This window comes from Oncorhynchus mykiss, chromosome 20 (assembly GCF_013265735.2).
Source record: "Oncorhynchus mykiss isolate Arlee chromosome 20, USDA_OmykA_1.1, whole genome shotgun sequence".
Classification (NCBI taxonomy): Eukaryota; Metazoa; Chordata; class Actinopteri; order Salmoniformes; family Salmonidae; genus Oncorhynchus; species Oncorhynchus mykiss.
Window position 1 is genome coordinate 30,934,642 of NC_048584.1, and position 16,873 is coordinate 30,951,514.

A 16,873-nucleotide genomic window follows, 5' to 3' on the forward strand; every position below is an offset into this window, starting at 1 on the left:
AAATGTCCTCCGTAATGCATCTGAAATGTCCTCCTGAACACATCCTAAATGCCCTCCCCTCATTGCTTCTCTCTCTAATCCATCCAATTTCAGTTGGTAATTAGATATTGTATTAAATATTGTTGTAGCAGAGAGAGAGCGGAGGTGGAGGTGGGTGCCCAGATGGTAGGGAAGGGGCAGACTGTGTCTGTGTGCATTTGTGCATTTGTGTGTGTCTGTATGTGTACCCATATGGTAGGCAAGGTGCAGTGCAGTACAGGCACATCTCATGGTGAATGACAGACTGGGTGGTGAATGCAGTGTGTGTGTGTCTTCTGCTATTCAAAATGGGTCTCGCTGCGGCATCGCTCGTTGCTCGTTTCCCTTCTTCTTCTCCTCCCTCCTTTTCCTCTGCCTCTTTTCCCTTGTGTGTGTGTGTGTGTGTGTGTGTGTGTGTGTGCGTGTTCATGTTTGTGTGTTTGCGTTGCTCCTCCTCCCACACCATATGCAGTAGCTGTGTTTAGCCACCGGGTGGTATGGTACACCATGCATGGAGATGTGAAGGCTAATTCTTCTGACAGCTCTTTCTGCCTGCTAGCTGCACACCCATACACACATGCACAAACACACACACACACATGCACGCACGCACGCACGCACACACGTGCACGCACACACACACACACACACACACACACACACACACACACACACACACACACACACACACACACAGACATATACAGAGACATATTCCCACGTACGCACAACCACACATCATATGAGGGTGGTGGGACGGGCTCATAGTAATGGCTGGAACGCAATTGATGGAATTGTATCAAACTCAAACATTTCTTTAGCTGCCTTTAGAAAGTAAAGAATCCCTTTGAAAACAGCCTATGTGGCATCGATATGAGTCAGAAACAGTTATTCTACCAGTCTCAACGTCAACAGTGAAGAGGCGACTCCGGGATGCTGGCCTTCTAGGCAGAGTTCCAGTGTCTGTGTTATTTTGCCCATCTTAATCTTTTCTTTTTATTGGCCAGTCTGAGATATGGCTTTTTCTTTGCAACTCTGCCTAGAAGGCCAGCATCCCAGAGTCGCCTCTTCAATGTTGACGTTGAGACTGGTGTTTTGCTGCCAGTTGAGGACTAGTGAGGCGTCTGTTTCTCAAACTAGACACTCTAATGTAAATGTCCTCTTGCTCAGTTGTGCACCGGGGCATCCCACTCCTCGTTCTATTCTGGTTCGAGCCAGTTTGCGCTTGTCTGTGAAGGGAGTAGTACACAGCGTTGTACGAGATCTTCAGTTTCTTGGCAATTTCTCACATGGAATAACCTTCATTTCTCAGAACAAAAATAGACTGACGAGTTTCAAAAGAAAGGTCTTTATTTCTGGCCATTTTGAGCCTGTAATCGAACCTAAAAATGCTGATGCTCCAGATACTCAACTAGTCTAAAGAAGGTCAGTTTTATTGCTTCTTGAATCAGCACAACAATTTTCAGCTGTGCTAACACAATTAGAAAAGGGTTTTCTCATAAAAAATTATCCATTTAAAATGATACACTTGGAGTAGCTAACACAACATGCCATTGGGTCTCTGTACGTCTACTGTATGTAGATATGCCATAAAAAAAACTGCAGTTTCCAGCTACATTAGTCATTTAGAACATTAACAATGTCTACAATGTATTTCTGATCAATTTAAGATTATTTTAATGGACAAAAATGTTTTGTTGTTTTTTAAAAACAAGGACATTTCTAAGTGACCCCAAACTTCTGAACGGTAGTGTATACAGTGCCTTGCGAAAGTATTCGCCCCCCTTGAACTTTGCGACCTTTTGCCACATTTCAGGCTTCAAACATAAAGATATAAAACTGTATTTTTTTGTGAAGAATCAACAACAAGTGGGACACAATCATGAAGTGGAACGACATTTATTGGATATTTCAAACTTTTTTTAACAAATCAAAAACTGAAAAATTGGCCGTGCAAAATTTTTCAGCCCCCTTAAGTTAATACTTTGTAGCGCCACCTTTTGCTGCGATTACAGCTGTAAGTCGCTTGGGGTATGTCTCTATCAGTTTTGCACATCGAGAGACTGACATTTTTTCCCATTCCTACTTGCAAAACAGCTCGAGCTCAGTGAGGTTGGATGGAGAGCATTTGTGAACAGCAGTTTTCAGTTCTTTCCACAGATTCTCGATTGGATTCAGGTCTGGACTTTGACTTGGCCATTCTAACACCTGGATATGTTTATTTTTGAACCATTCCATTGTAGATTTTGCTTTATTTTTGGGATCATTGTCTTGTTGGAAGACAAATCTCCGCCCCAGTCTCAGGTCTTTTGCAGACTCCATCAGGTTTTCTTCCAGAATGGTCCTGTATTTGGCTCCATCCATCTTCCCATCAATTTTAACCATCTTCCCTGTCCCTGCTGAAGAAAAGCAGGCCCAAACCATGATGCTGCCACCACCATTTTTGACAGTGGGGATGGTGTGTTCAGCTGTGTTGCTTTTACGCCAAACATAACGTTTTGCATTGTTGCCAAAAAGTTCAATTTTGGTTTCATCTGACCAGAGCACCTTCTTCCACATGTTTGGTGTGTCTCCCAGGTGGCTTGTGGCAAACTTTAAACAACACTTTTTATGGATATCTTTAAGAAATGGCTTTCTTCTTGCCACTCTTCCATAAAGGCCAGATTTGTGCAATATACGACTGATTGTTGTCCTATGGACAGAGTCTCCCACCTCAGCTGTAGATCTCTGCAGTTCATCCAGAGTGATCATGGGCCTCTTGGCTGCATCTCTGATCAGTCTTCTCCTTGTATGAGCTGAAAGTTTAGAGGGACGGCCAGGTCTTGGTAGATTTGCAGTGGTCTGATACTCCTTCCATTTCAATATTATCGCTTGCACAGTGCTCCTTGCGATGTTTAAAGCTTGGGAAATCTTTTTGTATCCAAATCTGGCTTTGAACTTCTTCACAACAGTATCTCGGACCTGCCTGGTGTGTTCCTTGTTCTTCATGATGCTCTCTGCGCTTTTAACGGACCTCTGAGACTATCACAGTGCAGGTGCATTTATACGGAGACTTGATTACACACAGGTGGATTGTATTTATCATCATTAGTCATTTAGGTCAACTTTGGATCATTCAGAGATCCTCACTGAACTTCTGGAGAGAGTTTGCTGCACTGAAAGTAAAGGGGCTGAATAATTTTGCACGCCCAATTTTTCAGTTTTTGATTTGTTAAAAAAGTTTGAAATATCCAATAAATGTCGTTCCACTTCATGATTGTGTCCCACTTGTTGTTGATTCTTCACAAAAAAAATAAAGTTTTATATCTTTATGTTTGAAGCCTGAAATGTGGTAAAAAGTCGCAAAGTTCAAGGGGGCCGAATACTTTCGCAAGGCACTGTATATATTTATTTGTTTATTAATTTCATTATTATTATTTTTATGTACAATTACGTAAGGAATTAGGTAAAAAATTATGTAAAAAATATACTGAAATTTAGAACCTTAACTGCCTTGATCAAGGCACACTTTCTCTGAGATAATTGATTGCTGATGTGCTTCCTGGCATTTGTGTTGTACACAGGTGTTGCTCCTCATGCCTGATTGCATTCACACACATTTTGCCATTGTGTATTTGTATGCTCTGATGAAGGTCTGGCGAATGAGAGATCAGCCTAATTAAATAGAAAATTGTGCACTGATCCTGAAGGTGCAGAAATTCCTTTTCATTTCATTGTTACTCCTTATCTCCTGCACATCAGCAAAGGTCGGGTGTACAACAGATCCTTTCAAAAATGCAATGTGTTTGATTTACTCCATCGCAGCCATTATTATCAGCTGTCCTCCCCTCAGCAGCCTCCTGTGTCACACACACACAAACACAGGCTCCAGTCTACAATCTGGAGACATCAAAACAGCTGGCAGTGTGCCAGGGTGGCTCCTCCGTTCTGTCTGTCTGCACCACGGCTCCTACTCTCTAGCTAGACAGCTCTAACCGCCGACGCCAGTCACACACATGGCATAATACCAAAGATGGAGAGGGGGAGAGCGGGAGGGAGAGACGGAGAAAAGGTGTGAAGAGAGGGCAACAGAAAGAGAAGAAAGGGCCATATGAAGAGAGAAAAAGCTGAGGTGAAACATCAGACCAAATATATTTATAACTAACCCAAGATAGATCATCTGTGTCATTTTCAATGGAAGCAAAATAAGCATAGTGGGCAGAACAAGCAAGCAGGTGGACAGAGCCAAGCAACGAGCTAGCGAGATTCTATTTGCGCGTCCTAGCATGTATTTGCATATTTCCGCTAGGGAACAACTTCTCTGTGAAGTGTGCTTGTGCAATAACTAAATTCACCCTTACACTCCTTCTAAACAACACAATATTTAGAAACTTTAGAAAAGGGTCAACAAAATGTGTAACAGATTAAGTTTGGGGGCAGAAAACTGTATTGAGATGGGCTTTTCTTCAATGAGAAAATCAGCAGAATGTCGGCCCAGTTCCATCTCGCTCCATCTTCTCCCACTGCCGGCCACTGGGCTTCCTCTTCTCTCCATATTTGGGAGTGGAAATGCTAACCGGATGCTTCAGATTTATACATCCGGTGAAACATCTGGCTCCTTGTTCTATCTGTGACCAGACTGAAGTGTAATCAGGGTTCAACATACACTGTAATGGAAAACTGTAATTTATATGGACACTTTATATGGACACTACGTATTATCAACAGTAAAAAAAAAAAAATGTACATTTTTAATTGAAGCATACGTAAATGATGGTGCATTGTGAGAACATTACTGCATTGCAGAGTAGAGAGAAAGCATGGACAGAGTAGAGAGAAAGCTGTTGGTTTGGCATAGTATGCACGGCATTCGCCCTGAGGAGCGTGTTAGCTGTCCGATGCCACCTGTGTCAGTTCCTCGTACTCAGCCTGAAACGTGTGTTGGAGTTCCGGGGGATTTGATGCCGGCTATACACACCAGGTCTCCAGTACACCTTCACAACCCGGTGTGTCCTGTTCCTTGCACTCACCCGGAGGTGCGTGTCCCCGGCCCGGTACCACCAGTGCCGGCTCCCCGCACCAGGCTGTTTCGCCGTCCCATCAATACAGGTGCTACCGCCTGTTCGGCGCTACCAGAGCTTCCGCTCCTCAGTCCAGCGCTGCCAGAGCCTTCCTCCTCTTCAGCGCTGCCGGAGTTTTTCGCCTGTCCAGTGCTGCCAGAGCCTTCCTCCTCTCCAGCGCAGCCGGAGTCTCCCACCTGTCCGGCGCTGCCAGAGCTCCCGCCCCTCATTCCAGAGGCGTCAGAGCCCCTCATTCCAGAGGCGCCAGAGCTCCTCAGTCCAGCGCTGTCAGAGCTTTCCTCTCCAGCGTTGCAGGAGCTTCCCGTCTGCCCAGCTCCATCAGAGTCGCCAGTCTGACCAGCGCCGCCTGAGCTACCCAACTGCCCAGCGCCATCAGAGTCGCCAGTCTGCCCAGCGCCGCCTGAGCCACCCGTCTGCCCAGCGCCGCCAGTCTGCCCAGCGCCGCCAGTGCCGCCAGTCTGCAAGGAGCCGCCAGTCCGCAAGGAGCCGCCAGTGCCGCCAGTCCGCAAGGAGCCGCCAGTGCCGCCAGTCCGCAAGGAGCCGCCAGTGCTCCCAGTCAGCCAGGAGCCGCCAGTGCCGCCAGTCAGCCAGGAGCCGCCAGTCAGCCAGGATCCGCCATTCAGCCAGGATCAGCCAGTCAGCCAGGATCTGCCAGAACTGCCAGTCAGCCAGGATCTGCCAGTGCCGTCAGTCAGCCAGGATCCGCCAGTCTGCCAGGATCCGCCAGTCAGCCAGGATCTTCCAGATCCGCCATTCAGCCAGGATCCGCCATTCAGCCAGGATCCGCCAGTCAGCCAGGATCTGCCAGAGCTGCCAGTCAGCCAGGATCTGCCAGAACTGCCAGCCAGCCAGGATCTGCCAGAGCCATCAACCTGCCTGAGCTTCCTCTCAGTCCTGAGCTTCCTCTCAGTCCTGAGCTCCCCCTCAGTCCCGAGCTCCCCCTCAGTCCTGAGCTCCCCCTCAGTCCCGAGCTCCCCCTCAGTCCCGAGCTTCCCCTCAGTCCCGAGCTTCCCCTCAGTCCCGAGCTTCCCCTCAGTCCCGAGCTACCCCTCAGTCCCGAGCTATCCCTCAGTCCCGAGCTACCCCTCAGTCCCGAGCTACCCCTCAGTCCCGAGCTGCCTCTCAGTCTGGAGCTGCCCCTCAGTCCAGTGGGGCCCGTTGTTAGGGTTCCTAGGCCAAAGGTTAGCGGCGAGGGTCGCCACTCAAGGGACGCTAAGGAGGTGGACTAAGAAAATTATGGAGTAGGGTCCACGTCCAGCGCCAGAGCTGCCACCGCGGACAGATGCCCACCCAGACCCTCCCCTATAGGTTTAGGTTGTGCGGTCGGAACCCGCATCTTGGGGGGGGGGGGGGGGGGGTACTGTCACGTTCTGACCATCGTTCTTGTGTGTTTTCCTTGTTTTAGTGTTGGTCAGGACGTGAGCTGGGTGGGCATTCTATGTTGTGTGTCTGGTTTGTCTATTTCTATGTTTGGCCTGATATGGTTCTCAATCAGAGGCAGGTGTTAGTCATTGTTGGGTTTTGTGGGTGATTGTTCCTGTCTTTGTGTTTGTGGCACCAGATAGGACTGTTTCGGTTTTTCACGTTTCTTGTTTTGTAGATTGTTGTATTTTCATCTTTATTAAAGATGTACAAAAATAACCACGCTGCATTTTGGTCCGCATCTCTCTCACCAGAAGAAAACCGTTACATATGTTCTAATATGTAAACCTAGCAGTAAACCTGCTTGCACAAATTGCTTGTAATTACTGTAAAATACTGTGAAATACAAGCCCCACCCCTCAATGAATTTCATTCATTCATTAATTTAGATTACAGTAGCATTTACTTTTTTACAGTATAATATAGTCCAATGTACAGTATTGTACTTTGTGTTTTTAAACGGTATTTGCTTTGCTACCATATTTATACTACAGTAGCTGTACTGTAATATGAAAAACAGAACTGTACTTGACACCGAGCTGCCTGTAAGCTACTGTTAAATTCACAGTAACCCCTTCACAGTGTACAGGTTTTCCATTAAGTCAATACAAAAGAGTACATATGAATACATATGAATCCAAGTTGGCTCACCTCTTTATCTTCATAACATGGAAATAACTTGCACCCCTTATGCCCATATTCTCTCTCCCTCAATTCAATTCAATTTAAGGGCTTTATTGGCATGGGAAACATATGTTAACATTGCCAAAGCAAAGTGAACTAGATAATAAACAAAAGTGAAATAAACAATAAAAATGAACAGTAAACATTACACTCACAGATGTTAAAAAATAATAGACATTTCAAATGTCATATTATGTATATATACAGTGTTGTAACGATGTGCAAATGATTAAAAAAGAGAAAATTAAACATAAATATGGGTTGTATTTACAATGGTGTTTGTTCTTCACTGGTTTCCCTTTTCTTGTGGCAACAGGTCACAAATCTTGCTGCTGTGACGGCACACTGTGGTATTTCACCAAGTAGATATGGGAGTTAATCAAAATTTTTTTTTTTTTTTTATTATTTGTGGATCTGTGTAATCTGAAGGAAATATGTGTCTCTAATATGGTCATACATTTGGCAGTAGGTTAGGAAGTGCAGCTCAGTTTCCACCTCATTTTGTGGACAATGTGCACATAGCCTGTCTTTTCTTGAGAGCCATGTCTGCCTACGGCGGCCTTTCTCAATAGCAAGACTATGCTCACTGAGTCTGTACATAGTCACATCTTTCCTTAAGTTTGGGTCAGTCACAGTGGTCAGGTATTCTGCCACTGTGTACTCTCTCTCTCTGTTTAGGCCCAAATAGCATTCTAGTTTGCTCTGTTTTTTTGTGAATTCTTCCAATGTGTCAAGAAATTATATTTTTGTTTTCTCATGATTTGGTTGGGTCTAATTGCGTTGCTGTCCTGGGCTCATCTCCTTCTCTCTCCCTGCCTTCCTCCATTCCTCATTCCCAGTACTACCATTGACTAACCTCTCTCTACCTCTCTTTCGCTCTCTCTCTCTCTCCCTCCCTCACGTCCTACTGTGTGCCCTCCTTCTCTGTCAGCTCATTAGCAGGGATGGGAAACATTAGACCCGTAGAGTGAGAGGCAAGGAGAGGAAATCATCAGACTGGGTACATTCACAGCTCTCTCCTCTATGCTGTCTCCTCCCCTCTCTCTTCTCTTCTCTCACTCCTTCCCCCTCACTCACTATCTCTGTTCTCTCTCTCTCACTCTCTCTTTTTGTTCTCCTATAACCACCACTGTCACCAAAAAAGCTCCTGAATTATGTATTTCTTAATATTTGTGATATTTCCTAATACTCCTACTGTCATTCACACTACCCTATTCACTGAAACTGAGAGAGAGAGAGTGAATGTCCTCTGCCTCTGAAGCCCACAGAGAACAGTGTGTGCATACCGTGTTACAGCTATGCCTGTTCCAACATGGATGTATAGACCTGTGCTATTTGGTGACTATTTAATAAAACAATGTCATAATAGTGGTGAACTATGCTGAAACATGTACAGGCTGTGTAGGGCCTTACAGAATACATTTACAATACATACACATTCATGATGGTGCTATTTTTTTTACGATTCCATCTGCGTTTATTGCCCATTTGGTGGGTTTTCTTGTGAAATAATCTTAAACTGTTCAGCTATTTATGCAGTAGGGATGAGCAATTGCAGAATTGGGTGAAAAGAAGTGAAGTTGAACATCTGTGCAACAAAAATGTTGCTGTGTTTCAGATTAAACACCTGCATGTGTTTGAGGTGAAGGCAACAAATGGACAGAGTAAAATCACAAACTAAACTAAGTGACTAGAGGTCGACCAATTAATCGGAATGGCCAATTAATTAGGGCCGATTTCAAGTTTTCATAACAATCGGTAATCGGTATTTTTGGACACCGATTTGCCCCCAGTTTTTTTTTTACACCTTTATTTAACTAGGCAAGTCAGTTAAGAACATATTCTTATTTTCAATGACAGCCTAGGAATGGTGAGTTAACTGCCTCGTTCAGGGGCAGAACTACAGATTTTTACCTTGTCAGCTCCGGGATTCATTTTTGCAACCTTCCGGTTACTAGTCCAACACTCTAACCACCTGCCTTACATTGCACTCCACAAGGAGCCTGCGTGGCAGGCTGACTACCTGTTACGCGAGGGCAGCAAGAAGCCAAGGTAAGTTGCCATCTAGCATTAAACTTATCTTATAAAAACAATCAATCTTAACATAATCACTAGTTAACTACACATGGTTGAAGATATTACTAGTTTATCTAGCGTGTCCTGCTTTGCATATAATCGATGCGGTGCCTGTTAATTTCTCAGTGAATCACAGCCTACTTCGACAAACTGGTGATGATTTAACAAGCGCATTTGTGAAAAAAGCACTGTCGTTGCACCAATGTACCTAACCATGAACATCAATGCCTTTCTTTAAAATCAATACACAAGTATACATTTTTTAAACCTGCATATTTAGCTAATATTGCCTGCTAACATGAATTTCTTATAACTAGGAAAATGTTGTAATTTCTCTTGCGTTAGGGTATATGCAGCAGTTTGGGCCGCTTGGCTCATTGCGAACTGTGTGAAGTCCATTTATTCCTACTGATGTAAAGTGTCTCTGTAAACAGACGGTCAAATTGGCTCCAGTGATCTGAGGAGGATGTTGATTGTCACAGCTTGTAGCTAATCAGCCTATAGCCAATCAGAGGGGTCAGGAGGTCAACGCTGGGCCGAAACAGGAAACACAGACAGATGCATGCACGCACGGACACACACACGCACACACACACACACACACACACACACACACACACACACACACACACACACACTTACACACACTTACACAGCCTCTGAGCAGTCAGAGTGCTGACTGGCCAAAACCAGGACAGTCAAAGTGAGCGACCGACCATGCTGAACTCTGCTGCTTGCGCAGTACAGTAGGCACTAATAGGTTACATCACAGCAACCTGAATCCATACTACCCAATTCATCTACAAATACAAATGACAAATGGGACCTGTACAGTACAGTAGCTCATAACACAGAAACTTACTTCCACAAATATATACAAAATCTACAAATATCTCACTTCTTCTTACATCTACAAATACAACAGGAAAAGTGTGACTGACTCCAACAAACTGGCTCCCAAAGAGAAAATGACAATTAAACAGCATTCCAAATCCCAGACTTTAAGTAGTGAAGGAGATTGGATGTTTTTTTTTATGTTGTAGACAACTGGAGAATTAAAATGATTCATGATGCATCACGGAAGATGGAGGGAAAGCATTATATGGGCTGTGTTTCGGGAGGCAACACAATTATAATAAACAGAAACGGTATGTGTGTGTGTGTGTGTGCGTGTGTGTGTGTGTGTGTTTGTATCTGTGTGTGTGTCATAAACAGCAGCATTTGTCGATAAGGCATCCAGGCCAGTTTGGCATTACAGCAACGCCTCCCAGTAAAAACAAGACGCAGCCGAGTGGGACAAGAGACAGCAGTATCTAATTACATGGTGACAGAATGAAACATACACACGCGTTCAGTCACGCATGCTTACAAACGCACGCACTTCACAAATGCATACAATATTTTGTAGACTAAATACATATTGGGTTCCAATGAAAAAGCAAGGTTATGATTTTTCCTTGATCAATGTCTAACTCGGTTGAAATGCCAAGTGATTGGAAATGAATTGCCAATATGAAATATGGTTATCTTCCTTTATATGACACAGAACACCAACACACAGTGCACTACAAATCTTTATGCTAATTACATATACAGTACCAGTCAAACGTTTGGATACACCTACTCATTCAAGGGTTTTTCTTTATTTTTACTATTTTCTACATTGTAGAATATTTATGAAGACATCAAAACGATGAAATAACACACATGGAATCATGTTGTAACCAAATCAACGTATATTTTAGATTCCTCAAAGTAGACACCTTGATGACAGCTTTGCACACTCTTGTTTAACACTTTTTTGGTTACTACAGTAGATGATTCCATATGTGTTATTTCATAATTTTGATGTGTTCACTATTATTCAACAATGCAGAAAATAGTAAAATAAAGAAAAACCTTTGAATGAGTAGGTGTGTCCAAACTTTTGACTGGTACTATATGTCTTATTCACAGCAAAGGGGCATCCTTGGAGACTCTCAAACTCTCATTTTCTCTCTCTCCCTCTACCTACTAATAGTTCCCCTCCTCTCTACACCTCAGATAGGAGGGAGGAAGAGGAGGGAGAGAGATGATATTCCACTCGGAGTCCGGTCATGAGTGAGTGGTTTAATGAGCCAAATTGTTAGCAGGGGAAGACAGCCATTTTACAGTGCAGTTTAGGAGGCCTATACTTTCACTCACAGGAGGCTGCTAGGGGAGGACGGCTCATAATAATGTCTGGAATGGAATAAATGGAATAGTATTAACCACATGGATACCACGTGTTTGGTGAGTCTCATAGCATTCCACTGATTCTGTTCCAGCCATTACTATGAGCCCGTCCTCCCCAATTAAGATGCCACCAACCTCCTTTGCCATCACTGTAGCTATGCCCCTCATTCCCTCATTATCTCTCTCTCTCTCTATGACACTATGTCTCTCGCTCTCTGGCTCTCGTTCTCTCTCTTTCCTCCACCTCTTTTTCTTTCTTTCTTTCTTTCTTTCTTTCTTTCTTTCTTTCTTTCTTTCTTTCTTTCTGTAATGATGTGAACATATCCTCTCTTAAGCCTGATTGTGCTAAATGTGTATTTTATGTGTTTATTTGTGTTTATGGCCCTGTTTTCTACCACCATTTCATTTTAACCAGTTAATTGCCTTTCATTGAATGTGTGTGAGCAACATTTGAATATCAGCACAGGTTGGCTAATTGCTAATTGTAGGCTCCTCCAAAGTAATCGACCTAGTGAGCTACATGTGTTTAATGTTGGTGGGAGAGTGCCAGAGGCAGATAGATAGTTTATTTTATTCTTGATCTTAGTCTTTTAATGCTGCTGTGTTTTGTATTCATCTATTTATTGAAAATAAATCTTATCTTAATCATATTTTTGAAGAAACGATTCCTGACTGTTAGTGAAAACCTTTTCATGTGAAGGGCATCAGTCAGCTTCTCTATCTCTCTCACTCTTCATCCTCATCCCCAACATATATATTTAGGATTCACATTATGTTGTTTGCATTCTTGGAGTTGGTAACTTATGCCCTGCTATTAAATAGTCCAACTGACAGTACCATGCAGCCCAGAGTGTCCACTATACACACACAGGCACACACACACAGAAGCAGGGAGGTGGTGTCTCCTCTCTCTCCTTTGACAAAGCATCCCAAATCTGCAGCGTGTGTAATGAACGGCTTAAAGCCCTTCTCTTTTAATGCAGCCTTTGATGTCAATTGTATTCACATTTCATTCTGATGCCCTCCTCCCCTCAATTCTCCTTTCTCCACCACCTCTAAATCCCACACCTGCTTCTTTTTTCCTCCACAGGACAGTGCACAGCGGGGTAAAGTAAGGCTAGTGAGAGAAGGGATCTACGTTCATAACCTGAATGTAAACTGACGTCCTGAGGGAAGTGTACACACACCCACCAAACAACTTGGAGTCCAGCAGAATATAGAAATAAACACACCCAGCAAACTAGTCAGCGCTACGATACAGAGACCTTTCAACAAAATAGTCACAGAGATCTTTCAACAAACTAGTCAGCGCTACGCTACAGAGACCTTTCAACAAACTAGTCACAGAGATCTTTCAACAAACTAGTCAGCGCTACGCTACAGAGACCTTTCAACAAATTAGTCAGCGCTACGCTACAGAGACCTTTCAACAAACTAGTCAGCGCTACGCTACAGAGACCTTTCAACAAACTAGTCAGCGCTACGCTACAGAGACCTTTCAAAAAACTAGTCAGCGCTACGCTACAGAGACCTTTCAACAAACTAGTCAGCGCTACGCTACAGAGACCTTTCAACAAACTAGTCAGCGCTACGCTACAGAGACCTTTCAAAAAACTAGTCAACGCTACGCTACAGAGACCTTTCAACAAACTAGTCAGCGCTATGCTACAGCGACCTTTCAACAAACTAGTCACCGCTATGCTACAGAGACCTTTCAACAAACTAGTCAGCGCTACGCTACAGAGATCTTTCAACAAACTAGTCAGCGCTACGCTACAGAGATCTTTCAACAAACTAGTCACAGAGATCTTTCAACAAACTAGTCAGCACCAGAATACAGATCTTTAAGCAAACTAGTCAGCACTAGAATACAGAGATCTTTCAACAAACTAGTCAGCACTACGCTACAGAGACCTTTCAACAAACTAGTCAGCGCTACGCTACAGAGACCTTTCAACAAACTAGTCACAGAGATCTTTCAACAAAATAGTCAGCGCTACGTTACAGAGACCTTTCAACAAACTAGTAAGCGCTACGCTACAGCGACCTTTCAACAAACTAGTCAGCGCTATGCTACAGAGACCTTTCAACAAACTAGTCAGCGCTACGCTACAGAGACCTTTCAAAAAACTAGTCAGCGCTACGCTACAGAGACCTTTCAACAAACTAGTCAGCGCTACGCTACAGAGACCTTTCAACAAACTAGTCAGCGCTACGCTACAGAGACCTTTCAAAAAACTAGTCAACGCTACGCTACAGAGACCTTTCAACAAACTAGTCAGCGCTATGCTACAGCGACCTTTCAACAAACTAGTCACCGCTATGCTACAGAGACCTTTCAACAAACTAGTCAGCGCTACGCTACAGAGATCTTTCAACAAAATAGTCACAGAGATCTTTCAACAAACTAGTCAGCGCTACGCTACAGAGACCTTTCAACAAACTAGTCACAGAGATCTTTCAACAAACTAGTCAGCGCTACGCTACAGAGACCTTTCAACAAATTAGTCAGCGCTACGCTACAGAGACCTTTCAACAAACTAGTCAGCGCTACGCTACAGAGACCTTTCAACAAACTAGTCAGCGCTACGCTACAGAGACCTTTCAAAAAACTAGTCAGCGCTACGCTACAGAGACCTTTCAACAAACTAGTCAGCGCTACGCTACAGAGACCTTTCAACAAACTAGTCAGCGCTACGCTACAGAGACCTTTCAAAAAACTAGTCAACGCTACGCTACAGAGACCTTTCAACAAACTAGTCAGCGCTATGCTACAGCGACCTTTCAACAAACTAGTCACCGCTATGCTACAGAGACCTTTCAACAAACTAGTCAGCGCTACGCTACAGAGATCTTTCAACAAACTAGTCAGCGCTACGCTACAGAGATCTTTCAACAAACTAGTCACAGAGATCTTTCAACAAACTAGTCAGCACCAGAATACAGATCTTTAAGCAAACTAGTCAGCACTAGAATACAGAGATCTTTCAACAAACTAGTCAGCACTACGCTACAGAGACCTTTCAACAAACTAGTCAGCGCTACGCTACAGAGACCTTTCAACAAACTAGTCACAGAGATCTTTCAACAAAATAGTCAGCGCTACGTTACAGAGACCTTTCAACAAACTAGTAAGCGCTACGCTACAGCGACCTTTCAACAAACTAGTCAGCGCTATGCTACAGAGACCTTTCAACAAACTAGTCAGCGCTACGCTACAGAGACCTTTCAAAAAACTAGTCAGCGCTACGCTACAGAGACCTTTCAACAAACTAGTCAGCGCTACGCTACAGAGACCTTTCAACAAACTAGTCAGCGCTACGCTACAGAGACCTTTCAAAAAACTAGTCAACGCTACGCTACAGAGACCTTTCAACAAACTAGTCAGCGCTATGCTACAGCGACCTTTCAACAAACTAGTCACCGCTATGCTACAGAGACCTTTCAACAAACTAGTCAGCGCTACGCTACAGAGATCTTTCAACAAACTAGTCAGCGCTACGCTACAGAGATCTTTCAACAAACTAGTCACAGAGATCTTTCAACAAACTAGTCAGCACCAGAATACAGATCTTTAAGCAAACTAGTCAGCACTAGAATACAGAGATCTTTCAACAAACTAGTCAGCACTACGCTACAGAGACCTTTCAACAAACTAGTCAGCGCTACGCTACAGAGACCTTTCAACAAACTAGTCACAGAGATCTTTCAACAAAATAGTCAGCGCTACGTTACAGAGACCTTTCAACAAACTAGTAAGCGCTACGCTACAGCGACCTTTCAACAAACTAGTCAGCGCTATGCTACAGAGACCTTTCAACAAACTAGTCAGCGCTACGCTACAGAGATCTTTCAACAAACTAGTCAGCGCTACGCTTCAGAGATCTTTCAACAAACTAGTCAGCTCTACGCTACAGAGACCTTTCAAAAAACTAGTCAGCACCAGAATACAAAGATCTTTCAAAAAACTAGTCAGCACCAGAATACAGAGATCTTTCAACAAACTAGTCAGCACTAGAATACAGAGATCTTTCAACAAACTAGTCAGCACTACGCTACAGCGACCTTTCAACAAACTAGTCAGCGCTACGCTACAGAGAGCTTTCAACAAACTAGTCACAGAGATCTTTCAACAAACTAGTCAGCGCTACGCTACAGAGACCTTTCAACAAACTAGTCAGCGCTACGCTACAGCGACCTTTCAACAAACTAGTCAGCGCTATGCTACAGAGACCTTTCAACAAACTAGTCAGCGCTACGCTACAGAAATCTTTCAACAAACTAGTCAGCGCTACGCTTCAGAGATCTTTCAGCAAACTAGTCAGCTCTACGCTACAGAGACCTTTAAAAAAACTAGTCAGCACTAGAATACAGAGATCTTTCAACAAACTAGTCAGCACTAGAATTCAGAGATCTTTCAACAAACTAGTCAGCACTAGAATACAGAGAACCTTCCACAAACAATATTTTATTTTTACACAAGCATTGTCAGAACTGTGTAAACAATCTTGATCTTGATCTCAATCTCAACTTCCAGCAACTAACCAATCAACCAATCACTAAAAACACGGAATGTGTCTAACGTCTATCACAAGAGTCACAAAACTCTTTACCAATAGCCATGCAACAAAACCAGAAACAGATGAAATACAGAGCAAAACTGTTTAAAACCTGATGTCTTACCCCTCTCACAGGAGCGTCCCAGGTATCCCGTCCCTGAGCAGTCACAGACGTAACGGTTCCATCCCTCACGGCAGACACCGTTATTCTGACAGGGGTTTGACAGGCACTGCTTGGGCGGCTCTTTAGAGCAGGATGGTTTGACTCCGGTAGCCTTCTGAACCTCGGCCATGCGGCGGACATCTTTACTCTGGCCATCGATGAACAGGTCCCGGATGCAGCCCACGTAGCCATAGTTCAGGAGAGCCGTCCACACCTGAAGAAGTGGATTAAACATTGGTTAATAAAATGACTAACAGAAATGAAAGTGCACAGACTTTTGTGTGATAATGTAACAGAAATGTATTGTTTGATCTTTCAGAAACTCAACCTAAATGGGTATATACCCCCCTTTACAATACTGAAATCCAATCCTATCATAACGTACTTCTGTGGGGAAGACCAGGCCTAGTTTATTCTCTGGTAGTCCTCCCAGGTACAGGTTATCATCCAGGTCCAGGATCTCACTCTCTCCTGGGGCCGTGTAGGCCTGGCGCTGGGTGTTGATGGAGATGGTACCTGGGTGGAGACGGGGAGAGGGTTGGTGTAAGTATTTGGGGAGGATGAAGTGTTGGGGGATGGATTCAATTCCATTTCAATTCAGTTGATTCGTTATTATGGACAAGATGGATCCTGAATGTAACACACATCAATCAATAAACAACTGTTAATATACTGTA

The 16,873-nt window shown here is 43.8% G+C and overlaps 1 protein-coding gene across 25 annotated transcripts in view; it reads right to left on the bottom strand.

The window, feature by feature from the left end:
• Positions 1-16,873, bottom strand: part of LOC110498787 (neurexin-1a) — a 556,706-nt gene that overhangs the window by 326,076 nt on the left and 213,757 nt on the right. For all 25 annotated transcript variants that reach the window (XM_036956167.1, XM_036956159.1, XM_036956181.1 and 22 more), the window contains 2 exons: positions 16,582-16,712; positions 16,158-16,410 (listed from right to left, as the gene is read on the bottom strand). In XM_036956167.1, coding sequence (XP_036812062.1) covers positions 16,158-16,410; positions 16,582-16,712 — 384 coding nt within the window. The remainder of the gene's footprint in view (positions 1-16,157; positions 16,411-16,581; positions 16,713-16,873) is intronic.